Source organism: Heterodontus francisci, chromosome 35, assembly GCF_036365525.1.
Source record: "Heterodontus francisci isolate sHetFra1 chromosome 35, sHetFra1.hap1, whole genome shotgun sequence".
NCBI lineage: Eukaryota > Metazoa > Chordata > Chondrichthyes > Heterodontiformes > Heterodontidae > Heterodontus > Heterodontus francisci.
Genome location: NC_090405.1, coordinates 28097574 through 28114454, shown reverse-complemented (window position 1 = coordinate 28114454; position 16881 = coordinate 28097574). Strand labels below are relative to the sequence as shown.

General features: G+C 49.7%; 1 protein-coding gene across 1 annotated transcript; it reads right to left on the bottom strand.

Annotated features, from left to right (window-relative positions):
• Positions 1 to 754: 754 nt before the first annotated feature.
• gtf2a2 (general transcription factor IIA, 2) lies at positions 755 to 15601 on the bottom strand. Its single transcript, XM_068015107.1, has 4 exons — positions 15490 to 15601; positions 14128 to 14232; positions 10111 to 10237; positions 755 to 1029 (listed from the first exon to the last, which is right to left on the bottom strand). The coding sequence occupies exons 1-4, from the start codon at positions 15559 to 15561 to the stop codon at positions 1004 to 1006; spliced, it is 330 nt and encodes a 109-aa protein (XP_067871208.1). The 5' UTR covers positions 15562 to 15601; the 3' UTR covers positions 755 to 1003.
• Between the last annotated feature and the right edge of the window lie 1280 nt (positions 15602 to 16881).

Genomic DNA, 16881 nt, shown 5'->3' with positions numbered 1-16881 from the left:
ATGACCTAGAACTCGCTGCCTATGAGGGTGGTGGAAGCGGAGATGATCAATGATTTCAAAAGCAAATTGGATGGGCACTTGAGGGAAATAAACCTGCAGGGATTGCCCTACAGAGAGGCGGCATGGACTTGAAGGGCCAACTGGCCTCCTTCTGTGCCATAATGACTATGACATGTGCAAACTAACGCTGTGCTTTTGCACAATGTCGCTGAGGGGTAGCATGTAGATCAGAAATAGCTGGGGGCCTTGGGGGACACCAGAAGTAACAGTGCAGGAGCAGGAAGAGAAGCCATTGCAAGTGATTCTCTAGCTATGATCAGATAGATAAGAATGGAACCAGGTGAGAGCAGTCCCACTCAGCCGGACGACAGTGGAGAGGCGTTGGAGGAGGATGGTGTGGTCAACCGTGTCAAAGGCTGCAGACAGGTCGAGGAGGACGGGGAGGGAAAGTTTACCTTTGTCACAGTCACATAGGATGTCATTTTTTTACTTTGATAAGAGCTGTTTCGGTACTTTGGCAGGGGCGGAAACCCGAGTGAAGAGATTCAAACATGGAGTTCCGTGAAAAACAGGCACGGTTTTGGAAGGCGACAACACATTCCCAGTCTAACTACCCAGTCTGGGCCCACATGTGACTGCAGCCCCACCCCTACCTAGTCTGGGCAGCCCACCCGCAGAGGTCTACTGGGGTGGAACTGAGAGCCCATCACCCCAAAACAAAGCCAAAAAAACATCTCCTAGGATAAGCAAAGAAAACAGTTAAGTAAAACTTTATTACAGATTTAGCTTTCAAACATAAAAAAAGAGCTACAAGTTCAGTTTATAAAAAGTAATATTCTCACTGATATTGTACATCCGAGGGATACCTTTAGCCCTCATTTCTTTGTTCTGTGTTGAATGAAGCCGTTACACATCTGTCAGCTTCTGTCTAATAATCAGAATTATTCACAATACATCTGCTGTGGATGCTGTTTCACTGAAAAGGCCCTCATCCAGTTATGGATTATTCTGCAGCATTCGAACCAGTATCTGTAATCAAAGAGCACAAGAAAACTCACTTGTCTTTAAAATTCGATTCCCCAGAAGTGGATGGTGCAGTGGTTGAGACACTAGTTAGGCATAGAAATAGAACATTTATGGCACAGGAGGAGGCCATTCAGTCCAGCGTGCTGGTTGAAAAAGAGCTATCGAGCCGAATCCCACTTCCCAGTTCTTGGTTCGTAGCCCCGTATTATATGGAACTTTAAATGAAGGAAATTTCCACATTTTTTTCCCCAATGCAATGAGGGTTTCTGCCTCTATCATCTGTTCAGGCACTGACTTCCAGACCCACACCACCCTCTGGGTGAAAACATTTCTTATCTCCTCTCTAACCTTTTTGCAAGTCTTTTGGCTTGTGGGAAGAAACCGGAGCACCCGGAGAAAACCCACGCAGACACAGGGAGAACTTGCAAACTCCACACAGGCAGTACCCAGAATTGAACCCGGGTCGAATCGGTTAAATCAATGCCCCCTGGTTATTGACCTCGCTGCTAACAGAAATAGGTCATTCTTGGCCACTCTACTACGCCCCTCAATTAAATCTCCCCTCAGCCTCCTCTGTTCCAAAGAAAACAAAGCCACCCTATCTAATTTTTCCTCAAAGCTAAAATTCTCCATTCCTGGCAACATCTTCATAAATCTCCTCTGTACCCTCCAGTGCGATCACATCCTTCCTGTAATGTGCTAACTAGAACTGTACGCAGTACTCTAGCTGTGGCCTAACCAGTGTTTTATACAATTCTAGCATAACCTTCCTGTTCTTACATTCTATGCCTCAGTTAATAAAGGCGCAGTAGTCAGCACCGCAGCCTCACAGCTCCAGCGACCCGGGTTCAATTCTGGGTACCGCCTGTGTGGAGTTTGCAAGTTCTCCCTGTGTCTGCGTGGGTTTTCTCCGGGTGCTCCGGTTTCTTCCCACAAGCCAAAAGACTTGCAGGTTGGTAGGTAAATTGGCCATTATAAATTGCCCCTAGTATAGGTAGGTGGTAGGGAAATATATAGGGACAGGTGGGGATGTGGTGGGAATATGGGATTAGTGTAGGATTAGTATAAATGGGTGGTTGATGGTCGGCACAGACTCGGTGGGCCGAAGGGCCTGTTTCAGTGCTGTATCTCTAAACTAAACTGAACTTATGTCTCCTTGACCATTTTATCTACCTGCCCAGCCACCATCAGGGATCTGTCAACCTGCACTCCAAGGTCCCTCTGTTCCTCTACACTTCATTGTGTATTCCCTTGCCTTTTCTGTCCTCCCCAAATGCATTGCCTCACACGTCTCCGGATTGAATTCCATTTGCCACTTTTCTGCCCATCTAGTCCATCAATATCTTCCTGCAGTCTACAGCTTTCTCCTTCATTATTAACCACACAACCAATTTTTGTTTCATCTGCAAACTTCCTAAGGTGCCACACAAGAGGTTATTACACAAAATTAGGATTTATGGGATTGGGAATAATATATTAGCTTGAATTGAGGATTGGTTAATTATCAGAAAGCAGAGAGTCGGAATAAATGGGACATTTTTGGGTTAACAGGCTGTAACCAGCAGGGTAATAAGGATCAGTACTTGGGCATCAGCTATTTACAGTCTATATTAATGACTTAGATGAAGGGACAATGTACTGTATTCAGATTTGTTGACGATATGAAGTTAGGTGGGAAAGTAAGCGGTGAGGATGATGCAAAGAGGCTGCAGAGGGATGTAGGCAGGTTGAGCGAGTGGGCAAGAACATAGCAGCTGGAACACAACGTGGTGAAGTGTGACGTTATCCACTTTGGTCAGAAAGAAATACAAAAGCAAACATTTGTTTGAATGGTGAGAGACGAGGAAATGTTTGCATTCAGAGGGACCTGAGTGTCGTTGGACATGAATCACAAAGTTAACATGCAGGTACAGCAAGCAATTAGGAAGGCAAATGGTACGTTATATTCCAATCCCTTTGTAACAAGAGCTAACAGTAAAGACGCCTTACTGCATTTACACGCCACATTAGTGAGCCCTCACCTGGAATAGCATGTGCAGTTTGGTCTCCTTATGTAAGGAAGGACATACCTGCCCCAGAGGGAGTGCAATGAAGCTTCATTAAACTGGTTCCTGGTATAGGGAATTTTTCCATGGAGAGAGATTGAGTAGACTAGGCTTCGTGCCAATGTGCTTTGTTGAATGATAATTTTCTTTAATCCACTGACTGGAGATCTGAATTTATTTTTTTTCAAAAAGACATTTAAAAAGGAACAGCTAAAAGGATGACTTTGCTGGCAGCTTAGGATGACCACCTAGTTTGCAACACTGTATCCTACATTGCAAGGACTGTGAGGAGGGAGATGAAATGTCTGCTCATTTCCCAGCAAGAACCAAGACCCAGGAAGTTTAAGGGAATGGCCTGTTCTTTTTTCAAGAAATACTGCTAACTGCTATGTTTTGTGACAAGCCCCTCCCCATCTGGGGTTTTAAGCTCGTGTTTCTATGCAGCCGAAAGGAGAAGCTTCTGGACTCAAACACGTGCAAACCCTAAGTGGGGGTCCATTTCAGCTTACAAGCTTCAAACTCTGCCCGTTGACTGACCACCTTTACATACTCTGGCTACAATCAAAAACCCCGTTGAAGGAAATCAACCACATCGCTGTCCCCAAGAGACACACCGAACCAGTCATCTACCTCTTCAAACTAAAAGACTCAGGACCACTGAATTCAGCTAGAAGCCAGATGAATCACTAAACCCCGGACTGTAAACCCCTTTTTCTATGGACTCTAACTCAACCAGTTTACCTTTCCCCACTCTATAAACTATTTGTTTGTGTGTGTGCGCACGTGCGTGCACATGCATGCATGCGAGTAGTTTATTATTTTCATTAGTTAAGTTTAGGTACAATAAAGTTAACCCAAGACAACCTGTCCGACTGGTTCTCGTTATGATCATAGCAAGCAAGTAATCAAACACCTACTGAATTGGCCAGTACATCCACTTTAAGAAACAATTAAACCTGTTGTGGTCAAAGGAAAGGGAAAAGAGAGGGAAGCTCTTCAACCCCTCCTCACTTGACCATAACACGGCCTATATCGCCTGGAGTTTATAAGAATGATAAGCAACCTAATTAAAACATACAAATTTCTTCAAGGGCTTAACAGGGTAGATGCCGAGAAGAGACGAGGAATCCTGAGGCGCCAAAGCCTGTCCACCATCTACAAGGCACAAGTCAGGAGTGTGATGGAATACTCTCCACTTGCCTGAATGGGTGCAGCGCCAACAACACTCAAGAAGCTCGACACCATCCAGGACAAAGCAACCCGCTTGATTGGCACCCCATCTACAAACATTCACTCCCTCCACCACCAACGCACAGTGGCAGCAGTGTGTACCAAGATGCACTGCAGCAACGCACCAAGGCTCCTTAGACAGCACCTTCCAAACCCGCGAACTCTACCAACTAGAAGGACAAGGTCAGAAAATGCATGGGAACACCACCATCTGCAAGTTCCCCTCCAAGTCACACACCATCCTGACTTGGAACGAGATCGCTGTTCCTTCACTGTCGCTGGGTCAAAATCCTGGAACTCCTTTCCTAACAGCACTGTGGGTATACCTACCCCAAATGGACTGCAGCGGTTCAAGAAGGCAGCTCACCACCACCTTCTCAAGGGCAATTAGGGATGAGCAATAAATGCTGGCCTAGCCAGCGATGCCCACATCCCTGAATGAATAAAAAAAAAATGCTTCCCCTGGCTGGGAGTTCTAGAACATAGTGTTGCAGTCATAAAATAATGGGACAGTCATTTAGGACAGAGATGAGGAGGAATTCCAAGGGTTGTGAATATTAGGAATTCTCTCCGTCAGAGAGCTGTGGATGCTCAAAGTATATTCAACCAGAGGTCGATAGACCAAGTGAACTAAGGGACAAGGGGATAGCACGGCAAGATGCATTTGAGGTAGAAGAGCAGAATGGCAGACTAGGCTCGAAGGGCCAAGTGGCTTATCTGGTGCAGTCTCAATTCACAGCACAATGCAGCTCCCTAATTCAGCACCACCTGGCAGTCTCAATCCCACAGGCTTAACACTAGCATTACAGAAGAGGTAGTGGGGGAAGTGGGGGGAGGGAGGGGGAGGGGGGGGGGGTGTGGGCTGCGGAGGTGAGAGTCAACAACCCACAGGACTCTACACAAATAGCAGGATATTGCAAAGAATTTAAGGATATTCCATTAAAAAAGGAAACCATTTGTTTTCGAATGGATCATTTTAGAGGTTAGAAACCAATTAAAATTGAAGTGGACTCATGAGAATTATAAGGATAATGAGAAAGCTAAAGGTGAACAAAAATCATCAGAAGTTGAAGTTAAGTATGTTGTAAGCTCACCTGTAAAAGGGAGGGAATACGATGAAAGATTTTGATAACAGCAGATAGAGAAAAATTATTCCCTCTGGAAAGGGAGTTCATAACCAGAGTTCATAATCATACATTTAAGATTGTTGGCAAAGGATCTCAAGGGGACGAGAATTTTTTTCCACAGTTGTTGGGACCTGCAACCTTCTACCATAAAATGTGACGGAAGTCGATTCTGTAAGTTATTTTAAAAGGGTTGTAAGTTTTAACGACTGTTAACATTAGGTGGGGCCAGAGGGCGCAAGATCACCAATGGGTAGCTGATTAAAACATGGGGGTGATTAAAAAGTAATTCTAAATATATTTGATGAATCGCTCAGCAAGTCAGGCACATCTCTGTTTCTCTCTCCACAGATGCTAAGAGGCTGAATTTTACCAGCCCTCAGGAGACAGGCTGGGAGGCAGGAGGCCTTGTAAAATGGCAACGAAAGGCGTCGGGGAGGGGTGGGGGGCAGACCAACCTTTTCCTGCCGCCACAGGATATGCTCAATAGCAGGAACATCAGAAGCGTGGCTACCCACTAACTGGAGGCGGCTGGCCAGTTAGCCAATTAACAGGCACTTCTCACCCTCGCTGGCACTTTGCCGGGGTTGGAATGATCCTCCGCCGTGTGGGGTGACCGCTAGGTGAACCATACCAGCCTCCCGGGGCGAGCCTTCCTTAATGGCCAATCCACGCCCCACTGAGGGACCACCCCCCAACCCACCTCCAGGCGGGAATGGAGGTGCGGAGGTGGTCAAAGGCGCCATTGGAGGGTTCACCCCTCCGATCACCCCAGACTGCCTGCCTGGCCTCTGAGGGCCTGTCAGGCCGCCTCACCCTGCAGCCTCAGCGGCCACTTCTATAGGTGGCGCTGCCGAGGCTGCGAGCTGTCAGCCCTCTGATTGAGCAGGCAGCCTTCCTCAACTGGACGGTGAACCTGGCAGCGGCCCCTTAATTGGCCGCCGGCAGTAAAACCCTGCCCGAGGTCCCAGTTTCCATCCGCATGGGCTCAGGACCCTCTTTCGGTCCCGGTGGCAGGCCTTGCTAGGTTTTGGTAAGATTCCTGTCCGTGCTTCAACCTTGCGACTTTGCATCAGAACTGGGAGAAGTTAGAGATTTAATTGGTTTGAAATAAATGCAGAGCCAAGGGAAGTGGGGAAGGGAGGAAAGAACAAAAGGGAAGGTCTGTGATAGTGTGGAATGTAGGAAGTGATTCAATGACAAAAGGGACGATAGTGCAAGGCAGAAGAGGGTGATAATGGGACAAGAAAGATGTGTCCAGAGGAGGTGCAAATGGCCAAGAAAATTATGTTTATGATCTGAAATTGTTGAATTCAATATTAAGACCGGAAGGCTGCAACGTGTCTAACTGAAAGGTTGAGAGAGCGGTTAATAAAGCATACAGTATCCTAGGCTTCATTAATAGGGGCATAGAGTACAAAAGCAATGAAGTTATGTTAAACTTAGATAGAACACTGGTTCAGCCTCAACTGGGGTACTGTGTCCAGTTCTGGACACCACACTTTAGGAAGGATGTTAAGGCATTAGAGTGCAGAAACGATTCACGGGAATGGTTCCAGGGATGAGGAACTTCAGTGATGTGGATAGATTGGAGAAGTTGGGACTTTTTTTTTTAAAAAAAAAAGAGATGGTTGAGAGATTTGACAGGTGTTCAAAAATCATGAGGGACCTAGACAGAGTAGATAGGGAGAAACTGTTCCCATTGGTGGAAGGATCAAGGTGGAAGGATCAAGAATAATAGGGCACAGATTTAAGCTAAAATAAAAGCAAAATACTGCAGTTGCTGGAAATTTGAAATAAAAACAAGAAATGCTGGAAATACTCAGCAGGTCGGAGAGAGAAGCAGAGTTAACCTTTCAGGTCAGTGACCTTTCATCAGTTAACTCTGCTTCTCTTGCCACAGGTGCTGCCAGACCTGCTGAGTATTTCCAGCGTTTCTTGTTTTTATTACAGATTTAAGTTAACTGGCAGAAGAAGCAATGCCACATGAGAAAAAGCAAGTGGCTAGGATCTGGAATGCACGACCCAAGAGTGTGGTGGAGGCAGGTTCAATCGAGGCATTCAAAAGGGAATTGGATTGTTATCTGAAAAGGAAGAACGTGCAGGGCTACAGGGAGAAGGCGGGAGAGTGGCATTGGGTAAATTGCTCATTCGGAGAGCCAGCAGTACGGTGGGCCGAATGGCCTCCTTCTGTGCTGTAGTAATTTTGAGATTCTGTAAGTTACATCAGTCTTTACTGAAGAACAGGATATTGGAGAAGAGGAGACTCCTGTTGGGGCTGAGTGTAAGACTGTAATGGAGAAAAGGACCATTTGAGAGAAGTAGCTTGTCTAAAGGGAGATAAAGAGCCAGGGATGCACTGTTGGCTCTTCAGGAAGGAAACTACTGACAGCCAAGAAAATAATGCACATCAATAAATCAGAACATGGGACTGCAAGGAGTGCCAAAATTTGCAGATAATGTCAAAATTGCAGCTATAGTTAAATCTTTAGAAGCTGCGATGAGATATTGAAAAGATGGGGAAAAGAGCTAAAAAGTGACACATGGAATCCAGTCTCGGTGTGTGAGGTGAAACGTTTGTTCGAGTATAAAAACCAAGATGTAATGTGAACCTATATTTTTAAAATCTAGTAATACCTCAATTGGAGCACAGTATGCAGCATTGGGCTCTACACTGTCAGAGAGACCTATTTCCATGCTGAAAATTGGACATAATACAATTTGAAATTCACTTCCATTGCTTGTGGGGCAGAAAATATCAAAATCAGATTGGACAGGTGGGTGAAGGAAAAGGGGAGAGAGAGAGAGAGAGAGAGAGAGAGAAGGGGGGAAAAGGGGAGGAGAGAGAGAGAAGGCGGGAAAAGGGGAGGAGAGAGAGAGAAGGCGGGAAAAGGGGGGAGAGAGAGAGAAGGCGGGAAAAGGGGGGAGAGAGAGAGAAGGCGGGAAAAGGGGGGAGAGAGAGAGAAGGCGGGAAAAGGGGGGAGAGAGAGAGAAGGCGGGAAAAGGGGGGAGAGAGAGAGAAGGCGGGAAAAGGGGGGAGAGAGAGAGAAGGCGGGAAAAGGGGGGAGAGAGAGAGAAGGCGGGAAAAGGGGGGAGAGAGAGAGAAGGCGGGAAAAGGGGGGAGAGAGAGAGAAGGCGGGAAAAGGGGGGAGAGAGAGAGAAGGCGGGAAAAGGGGGGAGAGAGAGAGAAGGCGGGAAAAGGGGGGAGAGAGAGAGAAGGCGGGAAAAGGGGGGAGAGAGAGAGAAGGCGGGAAAAGGGGGGAGAGAGAGAGAAGGCGGGAAAAGGGGGAGAGAGAGAGAAGGCGGGAAAAGGGGGAGAGAGAGAGAAGGCGGGAAAAGGGGGGAGAGAGAGAGAAGGCGGGAAAAGGGGGGAGAGAGAGAGAAGGCGGGAAAAGGGGGGAGAGAGAGAGAAGGCGGGAAAAGGGGGGAGAGAGAAGGCGGGAAAAGGGGGGAGAGAGAGAAGGCGGGAAAAGGGGGGAGAGAGAGAGAAGGCGGGAAAAGGGGGGAGAGAGAGAGAAGGCGGGAAAAGGGGGGAGAGAGAGAGAAGGCGGGAAAAGGGGGGAGAGAGAGAAGGCGGGAAAAGGGGGGAGAGAGAGAGAAGGCGGGAAAAGGGGGGAGAGAGAGAGAAGGCGGGAAAAGGGGGGAGAGAGAGAGAAGGCGGGAAAAGGGGGGAGAGAGAGAGAAGGCGGGAAAAGGGGGGAAAGAGAGAGAAGGCGGGAAAAGGGGGGAGAGAGAGAAGGCGGGAAAAGGGGGGAGAGAGAGAAAAGGCGGGAAAAGGGGGGAGAGAGAGAAGGCGGGAAAAGGGGGGAGAGAGAGAAGGCGGGAAAAGGGGGGAGAGAGAGAAGGCGGGAAAAGGGGGGAGAGAGAGAAGGCGGGAAAAGGGGGGAGAGAGAGAAGGCGGGAAAAGGGGGGAGAGAGAGGGAGAGAGAGAGAAGGCGGGAAAAGGGGGGAGAGAGAGAGAAGGCGGGAAAAGGGGGGAGAGAGAGCGAAGGCGGGAAAAGGGGGGGAGAGAGAGAGAAGGCGGGAAAAGGGGGGGGGAGAGAGAGAAGGCGGGAAAAGGGGGAGAGAGAGAGAGAGAGAAGGTGGGAAAAGGGGGGGAGAGAGAGAAGGCGGGAAAAGGGGGGGGAGAGAGAGAAGGCGGGAAAAGGGGGGGGAGAGAGAGAAGGCGGGAAAAGGGGGGGGAGAGAGAGAGAAGGCGGGAAAAGGGGGGGGAGAGAGAGAGAAGGCGGGAAAAGGGGGGGGAGAGAGAGAGAAGGCGGGAAAAGGGGGGGGAGAGAGAGAAGGCGGGAGAGAGAGAGAAGGCGGGAAAAGGGGGTCTAATTATGATCAAGGCTGTTTGCTTGTTTCAAAACGCTAAAGGTCCCAGTTTCAGTGTTAAATCTCAGTGTATTTCTATGAATCAGAGAAGTGTGCACCCCTTCCCTACCCAGAAAACTCCACACACACTCACTAAAACCCTTTTCAAAAGCCCACTCCTTCAATGGGATTTTGTGTTGTGAACAGTCGCCAGGGCTGGCTAATATAAATGTGCTACATGCAGTTTTCCCGTAGATGGAGACAGAACCTAATATTTGACATACACCTGTGGAAAAACTCATTTAAAACAATAAGTTCTCAATGGAATTTAAATCACAAATAAAAAGGTGTATTTGATTTTATAGCAGGTTCATCAAGCTCCAACTCACTTTTGCCATCGCATGCTACAATCTTCACTTTGTCCACTTTTACGAGTTCAGTGACCTCTCGGAATTCCACATCATTTAGGACAAACGTCCAAACATTATCACAGAATCTGTACGTATTCAAAGATCCCTTTAAAATAAACAAAACCATGAAACAATTCACAAACTGGCTTAGTTAAACCACTGACCCAAGGGTGGTGCAAGACAGATTTAAAACAAGTCAGAAACAGATTGCAAAAGCATTTGCACAATACCTCACTATCCTGAAGCTGAGTTAGTGCTGCTTAATAGCATTGAAGATGACACCTTCCATCACTTTGCTGATGATTGAGAGTAAACTGATGGGGCGGTAATTGGCCAGATTGGATTTGTCCTGCTTTTTCTGGACAGAACATACCTGGGCAATTTTCCACACTGGCACGTTGTTGCCAGTGCTGTAGCTGCACTGGAACAGCTTGGTTAGGGCCGCGGCTAGTTCTGGAGCAAACATCTTCAATACTACAGCCAGAATGTTGTCAGGAGCCATAGTCTTTGCAGTATCCAGTACCGTCAGCCACTTCTTGATATCACATATTGAACTGGCTGAAGACTGCCATCTGAGATACTGGGAACCTCAGGAGGAAGCTGAGATGGATCATCCACTCAGCACTGCTGGCTGAAAATGGTTGCAAATGCTTCAACCTTGTCCTTTGCACTGACATGCTGGGCTCCCCCATCATTGACGATGGGGATGTTTTTGGAGCCTCCTCCTCTGGTTAGTTCTTTAATTGCCCACCACCATTCAAGACTGGATGTGGCACGACAGCAGAGCTTGGATCTGATCTGTTGGTTCTGGGATCGTTTAATTCTATCACATGCTGCTTCTGCTGTTCAGCATACATGTAGTCCTGCGTTGTAGTTTCACCAGGGTGGCACCTCATTTTTAGGTATGCCTGGTGCTGCTCCTGGCAAGCCCTCCTACACTCTTCGTTGAACCAGCGTTGGTCCCCCAGCTTGATGGTAATGGTAGAGTGGGGGATATGCCAGGCCATGAGGTTACAGATTGTGGGCTGAATGGCCCACAGCACCTCATGGATTCCCAATTTTGACCTGTTCTGAATCTATCCCATTTAGCAAAGAGGTAGAGCCAAACAACACGATGGAGGGTATCCTCAATGTGAAGATGGAGCTTCGACTCCACAAGGACTGTGCAGTGGTCACTCCTACCAATACTGTCATGTACAGATGCATCTGCGACAGGTAAATTGGTGAGGACGAGGTCAAGTATGTTTTTCCCTCACCACCTGCTGTAGACCCAGTCTCGCAGATGGGTCTTTCAGAACCTGGCCAGCTCGGTCAGTAGCTGTGCTACCAAACCGCTCTTGTTGATGGACATTGAAGTCTCCCACCAAGAGTACCTTCTGTGCCCTTGCTACCCTCAGTGCTTCCTCAAAGAGATGTTCAACAGGGAGCAGCACTGATCCATCAACTGAGGGGGGTCGGTAGGTGGTAGTCAGCAGGAGGTTTCCTTTCCAAATTTGACCTGATGCCATGAGAGCTCATGGGGTCCGGAGTCAATGTTGACCCTCCTTACTGTACATCACCATGCCATCACCTCTGGTGGGTCTGTCCTGTCATTGGGACAGGGCATATCAAGGATGGCGATGGTGGTGGCGATGGCGATAGCGATCTGGGACATTGTCTGCAAGGTATGCTGCGGTGAGCATGACTGTCAGGTTGTTGCTTGACGAGTCCGCGGCATGGCTCTCCTAATTTTAGCTCAAGATGTTAGTGAGAGGGAAGGACTTTGCAGGGTCAATGCCTGATGGTCTGTCCGGTTTTATTCTTATTTGACTTTTCTGTAGCAGTTTGATACAGCAGAGTGGCTTGCTAGGCAATTTCAGAGGGCAGTTAAGAGTCGACCACATTGCTGTGGGTCTGATGTCACATGTAGGCCAGACCAGATAAGGGCGGCAGATTTCTTTCCCTGAAGAATATCAGTGAATCAGATGAGTTTTTACAACAACCATGGTCACGATTACTGGGACAAGCTTTTTATTCCCGATTTATTAATTAATTGAATTTAAATTCCCCCAGCTGTCGCGGTGGGATTGGAACTCGCGTCTCCAGGCCTCTGGACTACTCATGCCTATCCCCTAATCACTTGAGGTATAAAGCTCAGCCTGTGGGACTCCCAACGGTAACATAGGAACAGGCGTAGCCCATTTAGTCCCTCTTCTGCCATTCAGTTAACATGGCTGGTCTGTGACCTATCTCTATATACCTGCCCTTTGCCCCATATCCCTAACACCTTTGATTAACAACAATCTATCAATTGTAGATTTAAAATTTGCAATTAACTGAGCATCAATTTCTGTTTGAGGAAGAGAGTGCCAAACTTCTACCACCCTTTGTGTGTAGACTGTTTCCGAATTCAGAATATTTCCTGACAAGGCAGAGCGATCGCGGACGTCATCAGTGTGTCCAAACATTTGCCAGCTTGCCAGGATGGGTCTGAGCATGCACACGTCAATGTCACCACGTAATGACATCAGACATAATGACGTCTGAATGTGGTGTCACTCCTCAATGGCTGCGATCGCTGCCTCCATTCCCTCCAACAGTACTCCGCTCCCTCTCGCAATCGCCGCTTCTCTTCCCCACTCCCTCCCACCGCTCTCTCCTGTGCCCGCCTGCTCCATCCCGCCTTACCGCTAGCACCCCACACGCTAAACCCCCCTCCCCCAAACATACCCCAAAGCTTCTCCAGGCGGCGAGGCGGAGACCGAGTGGCAGGATGAGCGGCGAGCAGTCGGGAGTGGCGGGATGGCGCGGGGAAGAGAAGTGACGATCGCGGGAGGGAGCGGGGTACTGTTTAGGTGGGGTGAGTGTGGAGGTGGTGATCACGGCCATTGAGGGGGGTTTGGGTTCAATTTGTTTTGTGTCAAATTGAGCAGCACCATCTTTGTTACTGGCAGCTGCCGGAAACATTTCAGCCCATGAAGCTGCATTTGCCAGTCCTGCACCACCTAGTGGTCGCGTCATCAGCAAACACAGCCTTCCTAATTTCACTCCGAAAAGGTTTGACTCTAATTTTTAGACTATGCCGCCAGTCCTAGACTCCCCCCCCAACCAGCAGAAATAGTTTTTCCCTATCGGATCCCCTTAATATCTTGAAAACTTCAATCAAATCACCTCAACGTTCTAAATGCGGGCACACCACCCTGCAACTCACTTCCTGGCTGCAGTCACTTGCCTGGGGGAGCCAAGTGTCATCCCCTTCCTCTCCCTGCCATCTTACACATACACATTCCCCCCACCGACTGTTCACTGACTGCTGATCTGATATTGTGCTTGTTTGCACCTGCTTCTTGTTCATTGATCAGTTTAATACCTGAGCAGTTATAATCTGTTGATAAATTTTCGAAATGATCCTGGCATTCTTCATAATGAAATGTTGACTGACAATCTGTCACAATCCAACTTCTGGTATCCACAGAAACAAAAGGGCACCAGCAGAGGTTTTAGTCTCAACAACTAGCTCACCCTTTCTGAAAAGATTCCAAGCTCACAAAACTGCAATGAGCTCCGAAACAAGTCCAAATAGCAATTGGAAAGGCAACGAGAAACTTATCAAGAAATATAAAGACATTATGAAATGGTATGATAAGGTAGACGTAGTGAAGATCTTTCCAATTGCAGTGAGACAAGAATTAGGGGCAGAAGTAAATAGAACATAGTCACTAATAAATTTAATAGGGAATTCAGGAAAAGCTTCTTTATCCAGAAAGTGGTGAGAATGTGTCACTCACAAGCACAGGGAGTGGAAGAGGCAAATAATATAAACGCATTTAAGTGGAAGCTAGAGAAACACAAAAGAGAGAAAGGAATAGAAGGTTATACTGACAATCAAGAGGTTAAGGTGCAGCAGGGCCTGTGGGCTTAGCAGCCTGTTGCTGTACTGCAAATAAAATGTAAATATGGAAAAGATAAGACAGCACAGAAATATAAAAATATGCTGGGCAAAGACAGCGAGCTCACCCTAAAGTTGACTCGATTCCGAACTCTCTGGGCCAAGGCATTGTTGATTGCTTTGTCAAACTGCAGCAACACCTGGAGAGCCAGCTGAGGGGTGATCTGCTGCGACTGAAAGAAACATTGCAGAGAGGTTAAGAAAAATAGAAATAACCCACAGCACAACCCAGCAGAGAAATGGAGAGCTGTAACAGGCTGAACATAGGGGGTGGGGGATTGAGGGGGAGAAAGGAGCTGGAAAAAAAGAGCCGGAGTGGGGGCGGGGTGGGGGGAAGAGAGAGAGGAGAGGAGAGCCGGGGAGAATGGGGGGGCGGGGGGGGCGAGAGAGTTGGGGGGGGGGGGGAGAGAGGAAAGAGAGTGGTGGGGGGGGGGGGGGGGGGGAGAGGAAAGAGAGTAGGGGGGGGGGGGGGGGGGGAGAAAGAGAGTCGGGGGGGGGAGAGAGAGAGTCGGGGGGGGGGAGAGAGAGAGTCGGGGGGGGGGAAAGAGAGAGTCGGGGGGGGGGAAAGAGAGAGTCGGGGGGGGGGGAAAGAGAGAGTCGGGGGGGGGGAAAGAGAGAGTCGGGGGGGGGGAAAGAGAGAGTCGGGGGGGGGGAAAGAGAGAGTCGGGGGGGGGGAAAGAGAGAGTCGGGGGGGGGGAAAGAGAGAGTCGGGGGGGGGGAAGAGAGAGTCGGGGGGGGGGAAAGAGAGAGTCGGGGGGGGGGAAAGAGAGAGTCGGGGGGGGGGAAAGAGAGAGTCGGGGGGGGGGAAAGAGAGAGTCGGGGGGGGGGAAAGAGAGAGTCGGGGGGGGGGAAAGAGAGAGTCGGGGGGGGGAAAGAGAGAGTCGGGGGGGGGAAAGAGAGAGTCGGGGGGGGGAAAGAGAGAGTCGGGGGGGGGGAAAGAGAGAGTCGGGGGGGGGGGAAAGAGAGAGTCGGGGGGGGGGGGAAGAGAGAGTCGGGGGGGGGGAAGAGAGAGTCGGGGGGGGGGAAAGAGAGAGTCGGGGGGGGGGGAAAGAGAGAGTCGGGGGGGGGGAAAGAGAGAGTCGGGGGGGGGGAAAGAGAGAGTCGGGGGGGGGAAAGAGAGAGTCGGGGGGGGGGAAAGAGAGAGTCGGGGGGGGGGAAAGAGAGAGTCGGGGGGGGGGAAAGAGAGAGTCGGGGGGGGGGGGAAAGAGAGAGTCGGGGGGGGGGGAAAGAGAGAGTCGGGGGGGGGGGAAGAGAGAGTCGGGGGGGGGGAAGAGAGAGTCGGGGGGGGGGGGGGAAGAGAGAGTCGGGGGGGGGGGGAGAAGAGAGTCGGGCTGATTTTGTGGGGGTGTGGGGCGGGATCGAGATTTTCGGGCTCAGCATGCGAATTCTGAGGACCGGGACTACGCCTCCCTCGCTACCGCCGCCGGTACCTGTATCAGTTCATCTAGGCTCTCCTGCAGGCTGTTCCCCAGAGTGGTGTTCCGGTACAGCTGGTACGCCATGGCCGAGGCCCAGCAACTCCGATCACTGCGCAGGCGCCTCCTCACACCGCTCACTGCGCATGCTCCCGCCCGCCTCCAACCTCACACCGCTCACTGCGCATGCCCACGCCCCCCTCCAACCGCTCACTGCGCATGCCCCCGCCCCCCTCCAACCTCACACCGCTCACTGCGCATGCCCACGCCCCCCTCCAACCTCACACCGCTCACTGCGCATGCCCCCGCCCCCCTCCAACCTCACACCGCTCACTGCGCAGGCGCTGTCTGCCAGGTCACCCACAGCTGACAGACTGCACTTTCTTGTTCAGGGAATGGCAAAGTGCCGAATGTCCACCGTCTTCAGCTCAGTTGAAGCAGCTGCTGAGTTTATTAACAGTGGTGTTTAGGATTGATATAGGGCTGTGGGGTCAGATTGCGACAGTGGTGTTTATATTAATTTTCTACTCAGAGAGTAGGGCAGTTCCATCCATTACCACAGTACAGAAACAACTCTTATCAAAGTCTCTAATGGCATCCGACGTGACTGTGACAAAGGTGAACTTTCCCTCCTCGTCTTTCTCCACCTGTCTGCAGACTTTGACATGGTTGACCACTCTAACCTGCCATGCCTCTGCGCTGTTGCCCAGCTTTGTTTTCTTTGCTCGTAGGATGTGGGTGTCGCTGGCAGGGCCGGCATTTACTGCCCATCCCTAATTGCCCTTGAGAAGGTGGTGGTGAGCTGCTTTCTTGAACCGCTGCAGTCCATGTGGGGTAGGTAGACCCACAGTGCTGTGAGGAAGGGAGTTCCAGGATTTTGACCCAGCAACAGTGAAGGAACGGCGATATATTTCCAAGTCAGGATGGTGTGTGACTTGGAGGGGAACTTGCAGGTGGTGGTGTTCCCATGTATTTGCTGCTCTTGTCCTTCGAGGTGGTAGAGGTCGCGGGTTTGGAAGGTGTTGTCTAAGGAGTCTTGGTGCATTGCTGCAGTGCATCTTGTAGATGGTACACACTGCTGCCACTGTGCGTCGGTGGTGGAGGGTGTGAATGTTTGTGGATGGTGTGCCAGTCAAGCGGGATGCTTTGTTCTGGATGGTGTCGTGCTTCCTGAGTGTTGTTGGAGCTGCACCCATCCAGGCAAGTGGAGAGTATTCCATCACACTCCTGACTTGTGCCTTGTAGATGGTGGACAGGCTTTGGGGAGTCAGGAGGTGAGTTACTTGCCGCAGGATTCCTTGCCTCTGACCTGCTCTTGTAGCCACAGTATTTATATGGCTACTCCAGTTCAGTTTCTTATCAATGGCAGCCCCTAGGATGTTGATAGCGGGGGATTCAACGATGGTA